The sequence below is a fragment of the Salvelinus alpinus genome, chromosome 3 (genome assembly GCF_045679555.1).
Source record: "Salvelinus alpinus chromosome 3, SLU_Salpinus.1, whole genome shotgun sequence".
Classification (NCBI taxonomy): domain Eukaryota; kingdom Metazoa; phylum Chordata; class Actinopteri; order Salmoniformes; family Salmonidae; genus Salvelinus; species Salvelinus alpinus.
This window is the reverse complement of record NC_092088.1, coordinates 76,847,385-76,866,047: the sequence shown is the minus strand read 5'-3', so window position 1 is coordinate 76,866,047 and position 18,663 is coordinate 76,847,385. Positions and strand designations below refer to the sequence as shown.

Sequence of the window (18,663 nt, the reverse complement as noted above, 5' to 3'; positions counted from 1 at the left end):
TCAAAAGCTTTGGCTAAGTCAATACAAATAGCAGCACAACATTGCTTAGAATCAATGCCAATGGTGATATCATTGAGGACCTTTAAGGTTGCAGTGACACATCCATAACCTGAGCGGAAACCAGATTGCATACCAGAGAGAATACTATAGACATCAAGAAAGCCAGTCAGTTGATTATTGACAAGTTTTTCCAACACTTTTGATAAATAGGGCAAAATAGAAATAGGCCTATAACAGTTAGGATCAGCTTGATCTCCCCCTTTAAATAAAGGATGAACCGTGGCTGCCTTCCGAGCAATGGGAACCTCCCCAGAGAGGAGACAGGTTAAAAAGGTCAGAGATAGGCTTGGCGATTATAAAGAAGAAAGGGTCTAAAACGTCTGACCCAGTTGTTTTTTAGGGTCAAGTTTAAGGAGCTCCTTTAGCATCTGGTTGCATCAACAGAGGGTTATGACTCAGAAGGTTATCTTTTTAGGGCTGCAGAATTGGTCATGAAGCCAACCAACCAATAGGAGTGAAGGAAAGACATGGCTATAAACAACATTCTAGAAAAATCTCTCACTTAGCTGATTGCTCATAGCTAAATTAGTTATTTGTGAAAAATGTGAGGAGGGATGTAGCCACAGCTGTGATGTACTAGCTATCTATCTGCCCCATGGTGATGTGATGGTGGTGTGGATCAAAAGCAGCCCCCAAAACTGTCCAGGTAGGTTGAGAGGTTTGCTGACAGGACGACTGCGCCCACAGCCCCACACATGATTTCTCAATTCTGCCTAGCTAGTTAGCATGAACATATTTGTACAATGTCTGTCAACTTACTGTCAAATATAACATCGTCGTCATCTTCACTGGTGGTCAAATTAAACACACTACACTCATGTCCGGTTGTGGTGGTGGTTAGATTTCGGTGAATCAAGAAGTTGATCACGCTGCTGCTACTTGAACTTACACCTCGTGGCCCGTTCAGAGAGCTAAACATGGCGATTTAGGAAGATTCCGCTTGTTAACCTATTAAATATGACCTAACTTTTAGAATACTTAGGCGTTAATATTTTCCATTCCGCATGAATCATAACTAGTTAAGGTAGACGTTATTCTAAAATAATCACGTCAAAAGCTCGTCAGAATAGTCCCATACGGGCTAGTGTCAGTATTGCCGAACAATACACACATGAAGGGAGTGAAGTCTTGTCTTAAAACACCATGAGCTGAACATAAATTCAGTTGAATAATTTCACGTCCACTGTGAGAAGCTTACCAATTAAGTCTGACTTCTTTTGTATCATCATATATTGATGAGATTGTATCACATTTAGTAACTCTATCCATTTATGCAATACATTTAACTCGGCCTTGTTCGTTTTATTATTTTGTGGGACACGTCAGATAGTCCCTGTAGCATCTCATCTCATTTCGTTTCCTTATCATGTGATCCTTGCAAATGATGACGATGTAACGCTACAAATGTTTATTGGTGACATACAATTACAACCTTGTGTATCGTCATCGTAGCCCATCACTGACTGACACAGGCTTTTCTTTTCAAAGGTGAGTGGCAGACTACGCAGAATCACTCGCGACCAATCTAAACAAGCGCGCACGGCCGGAGAGATGCATGCGTCAACATGAGGAGGAGGAGGAGTATTTTAACGCTTCGAACACACCAACTGAGAAAGCATCAATGCTGCATAACATTTTGCGCAGCTATGCAACTATACTGATGCAGGTATCTTTTGCAGACGGTCGCATGCGGTTGGACACATGGAGGAGAGAATCAAGTTCAGTATCCTCAAAACTGTGTCTTTTTGACACAACTGCTGACAGCTACAGGGACATAAACACAAAAAATGCTGTTTGGAGACAACTGTCCACGATAGTAGGATTGCCCGGTCAGTTTAGTAGTGAGCTTGTGTAACGGATGTGAAATGGCTAGTTAGTTAGCGGTGGTGCGCGCTAATAGCCTTTCAATCGGTGACGTCACTTGCTCTGGGACCTTGAAGTAGTGGTTACCCTTGCTCCGCGGCTTTTGTGGAGCGATGGTTAACGACGCATCGTGGGTGACTGTTGTTGATGTGTGCAGAGGGTCCCTGGTTCGCGCCCGTGTTGGGGCGAGGGGACGGTCTAAAGTTATACTGTTACATTGATGCTGTTGACCCGGATCACTGGTTGCTGCGGAAAAGGAGGAGGTCGAAAGGGGGGTGAGTGTAACGGATGTGAAATGGCTAGTTAGTTAGCGGTGGTGCGCGCTAATAGCCTTTCAATCGGTGACGTCACTTGCTCTGAGACCTTGAAGTAGTGGTTCCCCTTGCTCTGCAAGGGCCGTGGCTTTTGTGGAGCGATGGGTAACGACGCTTCGTGGGTGACTGTTGTTGATGTGTGCAGAGGGTCCCTGGTTCGAGCCCGGGTATGGGCGAGGGGACGGGCGTAAAGTTAAACTGTTACACTTGTGCTATATGTGGCCAGTTAGCTAGCTAGCTAACCTAGCTTGCTAACCTAGCCAATAGTGTGTGTGTGACAAAGAAATAGTTATATAAATTATGCTAGTTACTACCCTTGATAACTTGCCCAAATAATCATGTGTGAGTGTGTATGTCAGATAAATACAAATGGTAGATACTACTGTACCCCTGATAATTTGGTCAGATAACCTTGTGTGTCTGTGTGTATAGTAGGTGACATGTCCATGATAGCTATCTAAAAACTATAGTTATGCTAGGTGATGGTTTGGCTTAGCATGTTCATGTCTATGTAGAAGAAGACTATAGGAGGAAGTGGAGAGGACTCAGGGACAGGTATTAGAGACAGAGAGAGAAGGGCAGAGAAAGAGAAGAAGAGGTCTGGGTCAGCAGCTTCAGGCCAGCAGCCTTGGCGCTTCTGCCACATTCTTTCTTTTCTGGATCCATTTATTGTGCCTAGGGCAACAAGTGGCAATTTTACAGCCAGACCCTTTACGTCATCCACAAGTATGGGCGCCACCGGTGCGTCAAGACTCTCTATGTCATTTACAAGTGAGACGACCGCCTCCACCGGTGCAGTGAGACCCTCTACATCATCCACAAGTATGACCACCACCGGTGCAGCCATGGAAGATGATGAAATGGAGGAAGCACCTCTGGATCTAGGACCACCTGAGATTATTAATAAATCAACATTGGTCTCATTGTTGAAAGAGCCTACTCTCTGCTATCTTGACTACATATTATTGCATTTCACTCCAGAACTATGCATTTTGGAGGGGAATTATATTATAGGCTCTCACAATAATTTTTTATGTGTGTTACTTGGCAAATAAATGAATAAAATATATAAGAAATTATGCAATCAAACTGTTTTTTCCTTTTTTTTTTACTGGATATGTGCAACAAAAATTCAACATTCACATTTTGCTACTTTCTGTCAAGTCTACACATACAATTTAATGCATACGTTCGATAAATCGAATGTATGCACCACACAGACAGCACTGCAACTGCCTCTGCAACGCAATGCTGCAAGGCAAATGCAGCGTTCCATTGGAAATGAATGTACCTCTGGTGTACCAAAACGCAAAAACACAGTCGGTGTGTTCGAAGCGGTTTAATGCACTTCTTGCGATGACTGAATTCGGTCAACTTCTTGTTTGCTGATAAATTGTATGACGGCTAGCTATATCGTTTGTCAGCCGCTAGCCACCTTGTACCCAAAATTTGATTTGGTGAAATGGTGCTACCAGATTAAACAGATTCAACAAATAGAAAGAATATAGCTGACAAACATGATCAACTAGGGTGTGTTCTTCAAAAAAAGTATTACAATACACTACTTTAACTGGTTGGATTCTACTAGTTAGATTTTCTTCAGAACTGGTGCAGGGAATGCATAAAGTATGGGGCTCTCTCTTTGTATGTGTGCAGGAATACACCAAGATGATTCATGTGCTCCAGTCCTACTGCAGTTTCTCTACAGGGGTTCGTATCACCTGCACCAACCAGACAGGAGAAGGCAAATGCACCCAGATCGTCTGCACCAGCGCTAGCCAGAGCATTGTGTCATAAGGAGTGCCACAGACAGTTATTTTACATCAACAATCGTCCATGTGATACTCCTAAGGTCTCCAAACGTATGAATGAAGTATATCACACGTTTAAAAGACATCCATTTGTTGCATTGAACATTACTGTTGCCTTAGAGTGTGATGATGTAAACGCTACTCCAGACAAGGGTCAAATATTCCTCCAGGAAGAGAAGCTCTGTACGAGACTGGAGTCAACAAGATCAGCCTCAACCATACATCTTTCCCCGTGACCAGTAAGTAAGCACACTTTTTGTCTGCTTGTTCTCATGCCAACAGTTATTCATTTATTTATTTATCCTTCATTTATACAGGTGAATATATATGTGTTTCAAGGGACACCTTCTTCAATCCCGAGGTTTTCTGTCAGTCCCAAGGTTTGATGATAATGGCGCCAGAGGGGTGGCTGCCGTTTTATGGGCTCTTAACCAACCATGCTATTTTGTTAGTTTTTTCGCATTGTTTATAACTTATTTTGTACATTATGTTGCTGCTACTGTCTCTTATGACCGAAAATAGCTTGTGGACATTAGAACAGCGATTACTCACCTCGAATTGGACAAATAATTTTTCTTTATTGAGTCGGACAAGAGGGATTTACTCCAGACACCCAAACAGGCCCTCACCCCTTCATTTGCAGGAGAAAGAGACAGAGGTTTTGCGGAAGGAGATCAGGGTGCCCTGTAAGGACAAGGTTCAGGTATGGAAAGACGCCAGACAGCGACTTAGACTCTGGTAGAAGAGCGTCCCGTCGGAGCACAGCTCCCCCACAGCTACCCCAGAGAGCCTCTGCTACTACAGGGTTCAACTCGCCAGACATCACAGTTGACAGCGAACCCAGTATAAAAAGCGAGGCGCTCGATGAACCTTTGGACAAGGAACTCACAGTTTGGCACTTTGACCAGCAAATTGAACCACATCTGAGGAGACATCTGAGGAGATGAGCCTCAGTCCCAACGCAAGAAGGCCTAACTAGAGGATGGTGGTTTCTTAGAGAACAACACCACACATTCAGCAGGCTCTGAGGGATCCTCTCGGTCTAAGGTGGACGCCCCAGTCTGTGTACAGAAGACCACACATTCAGCGGGCTCTGAGGGATCCTCTCGGTCTAAGGTGGAAGCCCCAGTTTGTGTACAGAAGACCACACATTTAGCGGGCTCTGAGGGATCCTCTGGGTCTAAGGTGGACGAACCAGTCTGTGTACAGAAGAGGGCAGTGCCACTGCAGTTCTCTGTACAGTAGCTGAGTGGGAGGGTGAGGAGGCTGCAGGAACAGCATAGAGAGAAGGCTGAAGATGGGCTGTGCTACAGATGTTTCAGAGCCAAGACCAGCCCTGGAGAGAACCAGAGTGCTAAGGAGGAGCTGAAGAAAGAGAAGGTTGGAATTTAACTGCTGTTTTTGTTGATTGATTGTAAGGACAAGATTTTTTCCTGAACACTATATCTGACCAGAAAAAATAAAAAAAAGAAAGTGGCACAATTTAATGTATTTTTTATTACATTTTTTAACCAACATTTAGGTACACATTGCGTTTTTCAGAGTTGAAATAACAATGTCATTATTATCAAGTTATTATACTGCAGTCTGTTGAAATGTTCCCTCTGTAATCCCCACAGCAAGGACAGTTTTAAGGACATGAAGATTTAGGACATGGAGACAGTTTAACCTGGGCTTCATCGTAACTAAACTCATAAATAAACTCTCCTCTGACCTTCCAGCACGCCACTGATGAGAAGTACAACTTCGAAGTGCTTCAACAACACACCGCACTACAAAAACAGAGACTCATCGTGTAAGGAATCACTGACACTCATCAATTATTTTAGATGGTTACTAAAAACGTACTAGTTTTGTGTTAAGTATTTAATTTGTTTGTATGTATGAAGTTTTCAGTCCACTGAATCTCCACCTCAGGCTCACGGCAGTCAGCGAGAACGTTCTTATGGAGAACCTTGAGATCTTAAAAAAGAATGGCTTTGATTTCCTCAGATGCGCATGGTAAGTCAAATAGAATACAACACGCTCACTCACTGCTATATTTAGTTGGGTAAAATATACCCTGCCATAAGAAATTAGCATAGCACCTCTCCAAAAAGTAGATTTCAAAATAGTATGCATGGGTATTGCTCCTATCTGTTTTCTGATTCTGAATTCCATTGTGCTATGTGTTCCAGCTCAGGTGATGGAGCGGGTGAAGCTTGTGTCCCTGCCCACAAGTAAGAACTGGACATTTGGTCTGAGGGACATCGAGGAGCTCATCTTCATGTTGATTGACAGCCCGGGGGTTATGTGTCGGCAGTCTCGTGTCAGGCAGATGTTTGCCTCCAGGGCCTGCAGGAAGTCGGTGAGTCTTATGTATTTATGATGTGATTGATTTGTTGGCCATGACTTGCGATAAATTAGAGCTGTTGGATTTCAGCACTAAATAAGAAGTGCTAGTAGAAATGGACCAGTTATAATGTGTGTTATTGTAACAGTTTAACTTTAGTCCGTCCCCTCGACCCGGGCGCGAACCAGGGACCATCTGCACACATCAACAACAGTCACCCACGAAGCATCGTTACCCATCGCTCCACAAAAGCCTCGGCCCTTGCAGAGCAAGGGGAACCACTACTTCAAGGTCTCAAAGCGAGTGACGTCACCGATTGAAATGCTATTAGCACGTACCACCGCTAACTAACTAGCCATTTCACATCGGTTATACTATGCAATGATTGAAATGTACATGTTTGTTTGGTGCTTTTGCACAAGTTTTCCAGCTATACAAAAATGATATGTTTCCTTTAGAATTTTCATTTTAGCTCTGGTCACCATGATGTTTATGTACTCTTCCTCCCACGTAAGGTGATGATTGGTACAGCTTTGAGCACCAGTGAGATGAAGAAGTTGGTGGTCATATGGGGGAGATAGAGCAGCCATGGAACTGTCCACATGGCAGACCCACTATGAGACACCTTGCTAACTTGAACTTCATCTCATGACTGATCAACCCAGTTGGACTGGCTCAACTGAATACCTCTCAACAGTTTTGGCCTGCTCCTATATCTCTGAAAATACACTAAGGTAGCATTTCAGCAACAACAACAAAAAAGACTAACTCTCATTATGTAAAATCAATCACTGTTATATATATCTTTTTTTTTTTAAATGTTGACTCAAAAAAAAGTTTTTGTATTTCTAAACATTTATTTTCGATTGTCTATTTTAGGTACGCTTTCAACAAAATAATCAAAACACAAATGCTCTCACATCATTTCAGTACATAAACCTACTTTAATTAGAACAATTAATCTTTGTGAGTGTGTAAAGACTTGGCTTTTTGACATACTGAGGATTCCGTACCGAGCTCCTTAGCAACAGGCGCCTCGGTTGCGATGCATGGTATGTTTATGGAATTGCATCGTCTGGATGAACACGTGAAATGGCGAAAGGGGATAAAAAGAAAAAACCCGAGAAAACAACTCCCGAACAGTCATTAAGTACATTTTTGTCAAATGGCTCCCATGCTGGTGTTGTATCAGAACCACACGTGTTAGATGAAGAGTCGGAACATGAAACAGATGTAATGACTGCCTCCTTTTCTTCACAACCACCACTCGCCGAAAAACAATTTGAGAGAAGTGGTGATGCATTTCATGAGGTCCCTGTTCTTCCTAATATTATTGTCCAGAGGTAAACCATTGCTTATCACGCCTCTTTCTATGAACATGAAATAATGCCTCTGAACATGAAATAATGCCTCATATCATGTTGTTGGGTTTCTTTTCCAGAATAACCTAGGCATACACTGCTAAGCCTGCTAACGTTAGCTAGCTACTGTTACATGATCAATGAAAAGCAATCTGTGCTCACTCAGGTACGAGGGAGAAAAGTATCTAGAGCAGTTCCATGGAGAAGGTGTGGCATATTTTCAGGGAGGACATGTCTACAAGGTATTGCATTATGCCATTGCCATATGGTGTCTATATCACATTGTATAGCATTACATGATGACTAAAATGAACCAGCAAACATGACATCAAATCAATAAGCTTTGTTTTTCTTCAAGGGTATGTTTTCAGTAGGAGTCATGCATGGACATGGTCTGTACACATGGGCAGATGGCGTGAAATATGAGGTATTTTGGTCCACCACCTTTACAAGATGCATTTCTTAGTTAATCTTATACTGCAGATGTGATCTGTGAACCATTTGATTCTCATAATGACAGGGTGAGTTTGCATTCAATGTGCCCATGGGCCATGGGACATACACCTGGCTGGATGGTAGCTGTTATGAGGGAGAGGTGTGCAGTGGAATCCGCCATGGTGTGGGGACATATAGGTGTGCTAATTCCTCTGTGATATACAGAGGGCAGTGGCATCACAGCAAAAGGCATGGAAAGGTATGATCCTGTTGCAGTCTTGAGCAATTTAAGTCAGATAAACCTGCATCTTGTCCGCAGGTTTATTTAATGTGGGGTTGTTGTTTAATTTACAATATTTGTTTGTTTTATTAGGGTACAATATACTATAACCAGGAAGCGACGTCCTGGTATGAAGGAGAATTGGTAAACAATAACAGAGAGGGATGGGGAGTCCGATGGTAGGTGAACTTGTGTTTAGACAGTGTGTTACACATGTGAATGATCTCCCATCAAATGTGTTCTTATGCTTAAATTATTTCAGTGTCATGTCATGTGTTCTCTCTGCTGTGCCAAAGTTACCCCTCTGGGAACCTGTATGAGGGCCAGTGGAGGAACAACGTGAGACATGGAGAGGGCAGGATGAGGTGGCTGCCGCTGGGTCAGCAGTATAGCGGGATATGGGAGAATGGAGTCCAGGTAGGTCAAACCATATCACCCTCATCTCCCATGACATGATATATTAATAAACCCATTATTTGGCTTTTGAGAAAGAAAACATGGTTAGAGTAACTTCACATAAATGACTGATAAATCCTCCTCTGTCTTTCAGCATGGACAGGGGACCCACACATGGTTCCTGAGGAGAGTGACGGGCTCTCAGTATCCCCTAAGGAATGAGTACACTGGGGACTTTGTCCAGGGGCTGAGGCATGGCCAGGGCAGCTTCTACTACGCAAGCGGGGCTCTTTACAAAGGAGAGTGGAAGGACAACAAAAAACATGGACAGGTGAAGGGGGAACATGTCCATAGAGTAATCATTCTAATTGAATACATGTCAATATGGAGTGTAAATAATAAGATCTTGTTAAACGTTCTAGGGAAAGTTCATTTTTAAAAATGGCCGCATATTTGAAGGGGAGTTTGTGGACGACCACATGGCAGAGTTCCCAGCGTTCTGCCTGGATGGTTCAAACACCCCTGATCTGAGTGGGATTAGAACACACACTCCCCATCCTGAGGACGGTAAGTGCACCAAGTCCCTCTGAAAATGTATGTCTGTCTGATAAAATTACTCATCTGACATCAACTCCCTGGAATGGTCCTGTATTTTTCATGTGGTTATCCAGTATAGTAAAAGTAAGTCCTGTGTTTCAGGTGAATCCCCCAGAAGAGCACCAGGAGGAGGCTCAGGCAGTGGTCCAGCCCTGCTTGGGCCTGACATGGCTCTGGACATCACTGCTCTGCTGGAGAACCTCCCAGAAAACCAGAGAGACCTGCAGCTCAAACAGGTCAATGGGACTGACCACAACAGCATATGAAAATCAATTTCAATTTGTGTCAATTCAGTTGTCAAATTAGATTCCATATATTATATCAATCCTTGAACTAAGTTATGATAGCTTCAACCCCAACTCTGCGCTGAGTTGACCCTTTCGCTGTGTGCCAGGTGGAATTTGTGGTGCTGAGACACATAGCGGAGCTGAGGGCCATCTATAGCTTCTACAGCAGTCTGGGCCATGATCAGTCCCCAGACAATACCTTCTTGCTGTCCCGCCTGCAGCTCTGGAGACTCCTCAAGGACTGTAGCATCCACCAGCAAGGCATCACCCTGGCCCAGGTCGACCGCTACATCTGTGGTAAGGCCAGGGAGAAATAACCACCCCATTTCCTGTTTCTCCCTTCATGTTTGGCCAATTCATCCTGCTTTGTTAATTTGTTTCAGTCTCATCACAAGATAACTTAACATTATAGAGACTAACATATTGTAGTGAAAACAGAGGGTAGCCTGAGCAGGACTTGTTACATTTTGTTGTTTTGTGAACTAATTTCAAAGCAGAGGATGTCCCTTCCGAGGAGATCCACTCTCCCTTCAGCACCATGCTGCTCAGAAGGTTCCTCAGCTGTGTTGTGGTTCTGGCCTACAACACCTACCATAAGGACATAGAGTAAGGACAACATTTCTATCCTGTACTCTCCTACTCCTGTGTAGTAACACTGTAATCACCGTAGTAACAACCTTGTATCAACACCATGTACTCTACTCCTGAGCCTCTTCTCTCCTTCCCAGGCCCTCTGATACCATACTGGTTGCATGTTTGTCCAAGCTGATGAGGGAGAACATCATCCCTAATGCCAAGAATGTAAAAGGTACAGGTACGCATGCATACACCATTGTTTACTCTTTATCAAGTGTAACCCACATTCATGCTCTCCTTGTTGTGAACTGAATGCAGGGCTGTTGTTCCCCAACCCCATGCATGCTGTGATTGCTGGCAACTACATTGGGAGGTGCTGGGAGATCTACAAGGCCTTCTGCAGAGCCAACACAACCCCCCTAGCTGACCAAACCATGACTGTCAGGCACTTCATATGGATGTTTAAGGTACTTGTGACGTTCAACTAATGTGACCACACACTGATGTTGTGTGGTGATGGGTGCTCATATTTAGAGCTCTGAGTTTTTCTTGACCATCACAACCCTAACATTACATGATGTAAAGTTGATTGATGAAACTTGGTTCTGTTCCACCAACAGGACCTTAGTCTGTTTGATGCTGAGCTGACCACAGGGAAACTCCTAGAGATCCTCTCTGTAGAGAACCCAGCTGCTTACGACCGCTACTACTGCAACCTAGACCTAGAGGTCAGCTAAACGCTTCAATAATTGATCATTTTATTTTTTTCTCCACAATTTTCGATCTTGTCGCTGCAACTCCCCAACGTGCTCGGAAGGTGAAGGTCGTGTCATGCGTCCTCCGAAACACGACCCGCCAAACCGTGCTCCTTAACACCTGCCCGCTTAACCCGGATCCAGCTGCACCAATGTGTCGGAGGAAACACCGTTCACCTGACGACCGAGGTCAGCCTGCAGGCGCCTAGCCCTCCATAAGCAGTCACTAGAGCACGATGAGCCAAGTAAAGCCCCCCCGGCCAAACCCCCCCTTAACACGGACGACGCTGAGCCAATTGTGGCCGCCCTATGGGACTCCCGATCGAAGGCAGTGCCTCTAGCACTGCCTTAGACCACTGCGCCACTCGGGAGGCCCCATAACTGATTGATTTAATTCATTCCTTTGTATTTGTATAGTGGAACAGGTTCCTGTACTAAATAGGTGGTGGAACAGGTTCACCAGCATTAAGAGACCCTAACTTTCTAATAATAGTTTGTTTTATTCACGTTTTATTGTCACATGCACAAGTACATTGAAATGCTTAACAAGCTCTACCCTAAAGTGCAGTAATCAATATCAAAATAGTAACACTAATTTAAAAAATATATATATATACAGTACCAGTCAAAAGGTTGGACACACTTAATCATTCAAGAGTTTTTCTTTATGTTGACTATTTTCTACATTGTAGAATAATAGTGAAGACTTCAAAACTATGAAAGAACACATAGGGAATCATGTAGTAACCTGGAGGTATGTTGGGTCATTGTCCTGTTGAACAACAAATGACAGTCCCACTAAGCGCAAACCAGATGGGATGGCGTATCACTGCAGAATGCTGTGGTAGCCATGCTGGTTAAGTGTGCCTTGAATTCTAAATAAATCACTGACTGTCACCAGCAAAGCACTATCACACCACCACCTCCAAGCTTCGCGGTGGGAACCACACATGCGGAGATCATCTGTTCACATACTCTGCTTCTCATAAAGACACGGCGGTTGGAGCCAAAAACCTCAAATTTGGACTCATCAGATCAAAGGACAGATTTCCAACGGTCTAATGTCCATTGCTCGTGTTTCTTTGCCCAAGCAATTCTCGCCTTCTTATCAGTGTCCTTTAGTAGTGGTTTCTTTGCAGGGATTTGACCATGAAGGCTTGATTCACGCAGTCTCTGAACAGTTGTTAAGATGTTTCTGTTACTTGAACTCTGTGAAGCATTTATTTGGGCTGCAATCTGAGGTGCAGTTAGTTAATTCTAATGAACTTGACCTCTGCAGCAGAGGTGACTCTGGGTCTTCCTTTCCTGTGGCTGTCCTCAAGAGAGCCAGTATCATAGCGCTTGATGGTTTTTGCGACTGCACTTGAAGTAACTTTCAAAGTTCTTGAAATGTTCCTGATTGACTGACCTTCATGACTTAAGGTAATGATGGACTGTCATTTCTCTTTGCTTATTTGAGCTGTTTTTGCCATAAACTTGGTATTTTACCAAATAGGGCTATCTTCTGTATACCACCCCTACCTTGTCAAAACACAACTGATTGTCTCAAACGCATTAAGAAGAAAAGAAATTCCACAAATGAACTTTTAACAAGGCACACCTGTTCATTGAAATGAATTCCAGGTGACTACCTCATGAAGCTGGTTGAGAGAATGCCAAGAGTGTGCAAAGCTGTCATCAAGGCAAAGGGTGGCTACTTTGAAGAATCTCAAATATAAAATATGTTTTTATTTGTTTTACACTTTTTGGGTTACTACATGATTCCATATGGGTTATTTCATAGTTTTGAGGTCTTCACTATTATTATACAATGTAGAAAATAGTAAAAATAAAGAAAAACCCTTGAATGAGTAGGTGTGTCCAAACAGTTGACTAATACCGTATATAATAAAGGAAACACAAATAAGAGAGGAAGCTATATACAGTGTCAGTACCATATTGACGATGTGTAGGGATACTGGAGTATTGAGGGAGATAGGCACATGTAGACTGGGATTAGGAGACAGTGACAGGTAGCAGGATAAATAATAATGATAATAATAAACAGTATGGCAGCAGCATAAGTGGTCGATGGATGGGATATGTAAACAGAGCTGGAAAGTGACTGGTGTTAGGAATATATAAATACTAATGGTAATATACACTGAGTGTACAAAACATTAAGAACACCTGCTCTTCCCATGACAGACTGAACAGGCGTAATCCAAGTTAAAGCTATGATCAATATTGATGTCACTTGTTAAATCCACTTCAATCATTTTAGATGAAGGGAAGGAGACAGGTTAAAGAAGGATTTTTAGGCCTTGAGACATGGATTGTGCATGTGTGCCATTCAGAGGGTGAATGTGCATGACAGAAATTGTGCCTTTGAACAGCGTATGGTAGTAGGTGCCAGTCGCACCGGTTTGTGTCAAGAACTCCTACACTGCTGGGTTTTTCATACTCAACAATTTCCTGTGTGTATCAAGAATGCCCCACCACCCAAAGGACATCCAGCTAACTTGACACAACTGTGGGAAGCATTGGCGTAAATATGGGCCAGCATCCCTTTGGAACACTTTCGACACCTTGTAGAGTCCATGCCCTGACGAATTGAGGCTGTTCTGAAGGCAAAAGGGGTTGCAACTCAATATTAGGAAGGTGTTCTTAATGTTTGATATACTCAGCGTACTAATGGTAATATATACAGTTGAAGTCGGAAGTTTACATACACTTATGTTGGAGTCATTAAAACTCGTTTTTCAACGACTCCACAAATTTCTTGTTAACAAACTATAGTTTTGGCAAGTCGGTTAGGACATCTACTTTGTGCTTGACACAAGTCATTTTTTCAACAATTGTTTACAGACAGATTATTTCACTTATAATTCACTATATTACAATTCCAGTGGGACAGAAGTTTACATAAACTAAGTTCACTGTGCCTTTAAACAGCTTGGAAAATTCCAGAAAATTATGTCATGGTTTTAGAAGCTTCTGATTGGCTAATTGACCTCATTTGAGTCAATTGGAGGTGTACCTGTGGATGTATTTCTACCTTCAAACTCAGTGCCTCTTTGCTTGACATCATGGGAAAATCAGAAGAAATCAGCCAAGACCTCGTAAAAAAATTGGAGACCCCCACAAGTCTGGTTCATTCTTGGGAGCAATTTCCAAATGCCTGAAGGTACCATGTTCATTTGTACAAACAATAGTACGCAAGTATAAACACCATGGGACCACGCAGCCGTCATACCGCTCAGGAAGGAGACGCATTCTGTCTCCTAGAGATGAACGTACTTTGGTGCGAAAAGTGCAAATCAATTCCAGAACAACAGAAAAAAACCTTGTGAAGATGCTGGAGGAAACAGGTACGAAAGTATCTATATCCACAGTAAAACGAGTCCTATACCTGAAAGGCCGCTCAGCAAGGAAGAAGCCACTGCTCCAAAACCGCCATAAAAAAAGCCAGACTACGGTTTGCAACTGCACATGGGGACAAAGATTGTACTTTTTGGAGAAATGTCCTCTGGTCTGATGAAACAAAAATAGAACTGGCCATAATGACCATCGTTATGTTTTGGAGGTTAAAGGGGGAGGCTTGCAAGCCGAAGAACACCATCCCAAACGTGAAGCACGGGGGTGGCAGCATCATGTTGTGGGGGTGCTTTGCTGCAGGAGGGACTGGTGCACTTCACAAAATAGATGGCATCATGAGGTAGGAAAACTATGTGGATATATTGAAGCAACATCTCAAGACATCAGTCAGGAAGTTACAGCTTGGTCGCAAATGGGTCTTCCAAATGGACAATGATCCCAAGCATACAACAAAGTCAAGGTATTGGAGTGGCCATCACAAAGCCCTGCCCTCAATCCTATATAACATTTGTGGGCAGAACTGAAAAAGCGTGTGTAAGCAAGGAGGCCTACAAACCTGACTCAGTTACACCAGCTCTGTCAGGAGGAATGGGCCAAAATTCACCCAACTTATTGTGGGAATCTTGTGGAAGTCTACCCGAAACGTTTGACCCAAGTTAAACAATTTAAAGGCAATCCTACCAAATACTAACTGAGTATGTAAACTTCTGACCCACTGGGAATGTGATGAAAGAAATAAAATATTAAATAAATCATTCTCTCTACTATTATTCTGACATTTCAAATTCTTAAAATAATGTGGTGATCCTAACTGACCTAAACAGATTATTTTTACTAGGATTAAATGTCAGGAATTGTGAAAAACTGTATTTGGCTAAGGTGTATGTAAACTTCCGACTTCAACTGTACATGTAAACAGAAGTAATAGTGACCAGTAGCAGGATAAAAAGATACTAATGGGAATGGGAATCAATAATCAATCATCAGCAGTGTAGTGGTAGTTCTAAATCTAATCAATAAGGATTTTAGCTGCATCGTAGGTATGAGGGGAAGCAGTAGTTTAACAGTGTTATGGCCAGGGGATAGAAGCTGTTTAGGAGTCTAATAATAATACGATTGAATGTATGTAGCAATTTTCATGACAATAAACATCTCAGATGCTTTAAAAAATAACTTAATTGGAAGTTTGATGGTGAACCTGATTCTAGATGACGTTCCTGGAGTTCTTTGAGGCGTTGCTGGGCTGTGCAGAGGTTAGCGATCAGAGGGATGGTCAGACATCCTCAGACAGCTGCCTTCTGGCTGACACCAGGAGGGTTTCCCCTGGGGAGAGGACTAGAGACAGCCCTCTACAGAGGTCCTCACAGCGGCATTCCCCTCTGACTGGACTTACTGCAAAGTCATCAAACCCATCAAAAATCTCTCCTGATGTGGGTAGTGTCAAATCACTGGAGGTTGGTTTGATCAGCTCTGTCAAATTTATACATAATCTCACATGGCGGTCTGGAAATCGAGACCATTCCTTGTCTAAATTAGTTCATTCAATATTTTTCTACCCAGATGGGAAAATCCAAGGAGATTCTCCAGTTGTCTACACCTGAAGAGATGGAGCCCAGACAGAGTCCCAACGCAGCAGGCAACCTCACATCACAGACTGGGGGTGTGTTCTCCTCACATATCTTTCCTCTACTCACATATCCGTATAGTCTGACTGGTCACATCTTTGAGGCATTGTTGAAAGTGTATGCGTGTGTTTGAGTCAGGTGGTGGGTCAGCAACCCACTCGTCAGACACTGAGAGGAGAGAGGGCTCAGGTGGCGCTAGATCAGCAGTGGAGGCCGAAGTGTCAAAACACCCTCCGCATGATCATCCCCCCAGCACAGGTAGATTACACAATAAGTACACTGAACAAAAATATAAACGGAACATGCAACAATTTCAAAGATTTTACTGAGTTACAGTTCATATAAGGAATCAGTCAATTGAAATAAATTCATTAGACCCTAATCTATGGATTTCTCATGACTGGGAATACAAATATGCATATGTTGGTTACATTTTAAAAAATATTTAAAAAATAAGTTAGGGGCGTGGATCAGAAAACCAGTCAGTATCTGGTGTGACCACCATTTGCCTCATGCAGCATGACGCATCTCCCATAGTTGATCAGGCTGTTGATTGTGGAATTTTGTCCTCTTCAATGGCTGTGAGAAGTTGCTGGATATTGGCGGGAACTGGAACACGCTGTAGTACGCGTTGATCCAGAGCATCCCAAACATGCTCAATGGGTGACATGTCTGGTGAGTATGCAGGCCATGTAAGAACTGGGACATTTTCAGCTCCTATAAATTGTGTACAGATCCTTGTGACACGGGGCTGTGCATTATGCTGAAACATGAGGTGATGGCGGCGGATGAAAGGAACGACAATGGGCCTCAGGATATCGTCACAATATCTCTGTGCATTCAAATTGCCATCGATAAAACGCAATTGTTTTCCGTTGTCCATAGCTTATGCCTGCCCATACCATAACCCCACCGCCACCATGGGACACTCTGCTCACAACATTGACATCAGCAAATTGCTCGCCACACGACGCCGTCTGCCATCTACCCGGTACAGTTAAAACCGGGATTAAGCCATGAAGATTACCACTTCTCCAGCGTGGCAGTGGCCATCGAAGGTGAGCATTTGCCCACTGAAGTCAGTTACGACGCTGAACTGCAGTCAGGTCAAGACCCTGATGAGGACAACGAGCACGCAGATGACGGTTTCTGACAGTTTGTGCAGAAATTCTTCAGTTGTGCAAACCCAGTTTCATCAACTGTCTGGGTGGCTGGTCTCAGATGATCCTGCAGGTGAAGAAACCGGATGTGGAGGTCCTGGGCTGGCGTGGTTACACGTGGTCTGCGGTTGCGAGGCCTGTTGGATGTACTGCCAAATATTCCAAAATGACATTGGAGGTGGCTTATGGTAGAGAAATTAACATTAAATTCTCTGGCAACAGCTCTGGTGGACATTCCTGCAGTCAGCATTCCATTTACACTCTCGCTCAAAATGTCTGGCATTGTGTGACAAAACTGCACATTTTAGTGGCCTTTTATTGCCCCCAGCACAAGGTGCACCTGTGTAATGATCATGCTGTTTAATAAGCTTCTTGATATGCCACACCTGTCAGGAGGATAGATTATCTTGGCCAAGGAGAAAATCTCACTAACAGGGATATAAACATATTTGAGAGATGTTTTTTGTGCATATGGAAAATTTCTGAGATCTTTTATTTCAGCTCATGAAACATGGGACCAACAGTGTATACTAGACTAATTTGGAAGAATTTGACCTCAGAAAATCAGTAGCGATATTACGTACATATCTTATCATTGAAATGTTTAATTGCCATGCCAATCTCACACCTGCCGTGTCTCCTAACCAGAGCCTGTTGAAGACAGGAGTGGAGCAGGTATGACTTCCTGCCCTTCTGAGACTGAACTGGACAGCTGGGTCCAGAGGACCCACCAGTTCTTTACCCAGAGGTTCTTCCCAGCGTACGAGTACAGCCTGGAGCTGAGGAGGGAGGTGCAGGAAGAGAGGCTGAGGCAGACGGCACTAGCCCGCATCGCTCTGGCTAAGGCCAAGGAAGACGCCAGGTAGGCAGCTACTGAGACAACATGAGGCCCCTTGATCCAGTTTGTATCCAAACTGTTATCCAGATGATGCCCCAGAGAATCTCCATTGGAAGTTATATTTTTAGTCCAAGAAATCTGCCCTTGATGTGAGCACCACACAAGCTCTACATGTTAACTCCACAACAAATAAAGCAATTATGAAAAATGTTTCAGGTTGAGGGAACAGTGGGAGGCAGAGGAGGAGGAGAGACGGAGGGAAGAAGAAGAGGATGAGGAGGCAGAGCGAGTAGAAGGGCCAGAGGATGACCTTAACCCATCTCCAGCGGCTCAGACGCCTGTGGCCTCCACCACCTCTGTGGTCATCACCAAACAGTCGCCTGCCACCGCAGCCAAGAAGAAGAGGAAATAGACTCTCAGACCATCCATACAACTGTATGGCCAGAGTAAACTTAGTCCTGGATAAAAACTGACCTTTTCAGAGCAGTCATAACAGTCCTCTATGATGTCAATAACATCCATTTCACACTTAGTTCCAGGAGTGGGACACGTGTTTTGTGATTCAGTCATTGTTTGGTCATTGTGGAAGAAGAGGCGAAAAAAAAATTCTGTTGGT

The 18,663-nt window shown here is 43.4% G+C and overlaps 1 protein-coding gene, 1 long non-coding RNA gene and 1 pseudogene across 5 annotated transcripts; all 3 read left to right on the top strand.

The window, feature by feature from the left end:
- Positions 1-532: 532 nt before the first annotated feature.
- On the top strand, positions 533-3,321 carry LOC139571369 (uncharacterized). The gene is made up of 2 exons (XR_011674284.1): positions 533-706; positions 1,549-3,321. It is a non-coding gene; the product is annotated as an uncharacterized lncRNA (long non-coding RNA).
- A 584-nt stretch (positions 3,322-3,905) lies between these two features.
- Positions 3,906-7,122, top strand: LOC139569851 (mismatch repair endonuclease PMS2-like; annotated as a pseudogene).
- Positions 7,123-7,394: 272 nt separating this feature from the next.
- Positions 7,395-18,579, top strand: rsph10b (radial spoke head 10 homolog B). Of its 4 annotated transcripts, none has more exons than XM_071394172.1 (19): positions 7,397-7,723; positions 7,908-7,983; positions 8,100-8,168; positions 8,262-8,435; positions 8,550-8,635; positions 8,753-8,873; positions 9,007-9,183; positions 9,275-9,419; positions 9,552-9,685; positions 9,844-10,033; positions 10,234-10,342; positions 10,465-10,544; positions 10,631-10,779; positions 10,933-11,040; positions 15,633-15,878; positions 15,985-16,084; positions 16,188-16,307; positions 17,858-18,071; positions 18,264-18,579. In XM_071394172.1, the coding sequence occupies exons 1-19, from the start codon at positions 7,473-7,475 to the stop codon at positions 18,457-18,459; spliced, it is 2,745 nt and encodes a 914-aa protein (XP_071250273.1). In that variant the 5' UTR covers positions 7,397-7,472; the 3' UTR covers positions 18,460-18,579. The 4 variants fall into 4 exon arrangements, with proteins under 4 accessions (XP_071250274.1, XP_071250273.1, XP_071250272.1 ...); XM_071394171.1 differs by having other exon boundaries at positions 10,231-10,342; XM_071394173.1 differs by lacking the exon at positions 16,188-16,307 and having other exon boundaries at positions 7,395-7,723; positions 10,231-10,342.
- Positions 18,580-18,663: the final 84 nt, after the last annotated feature.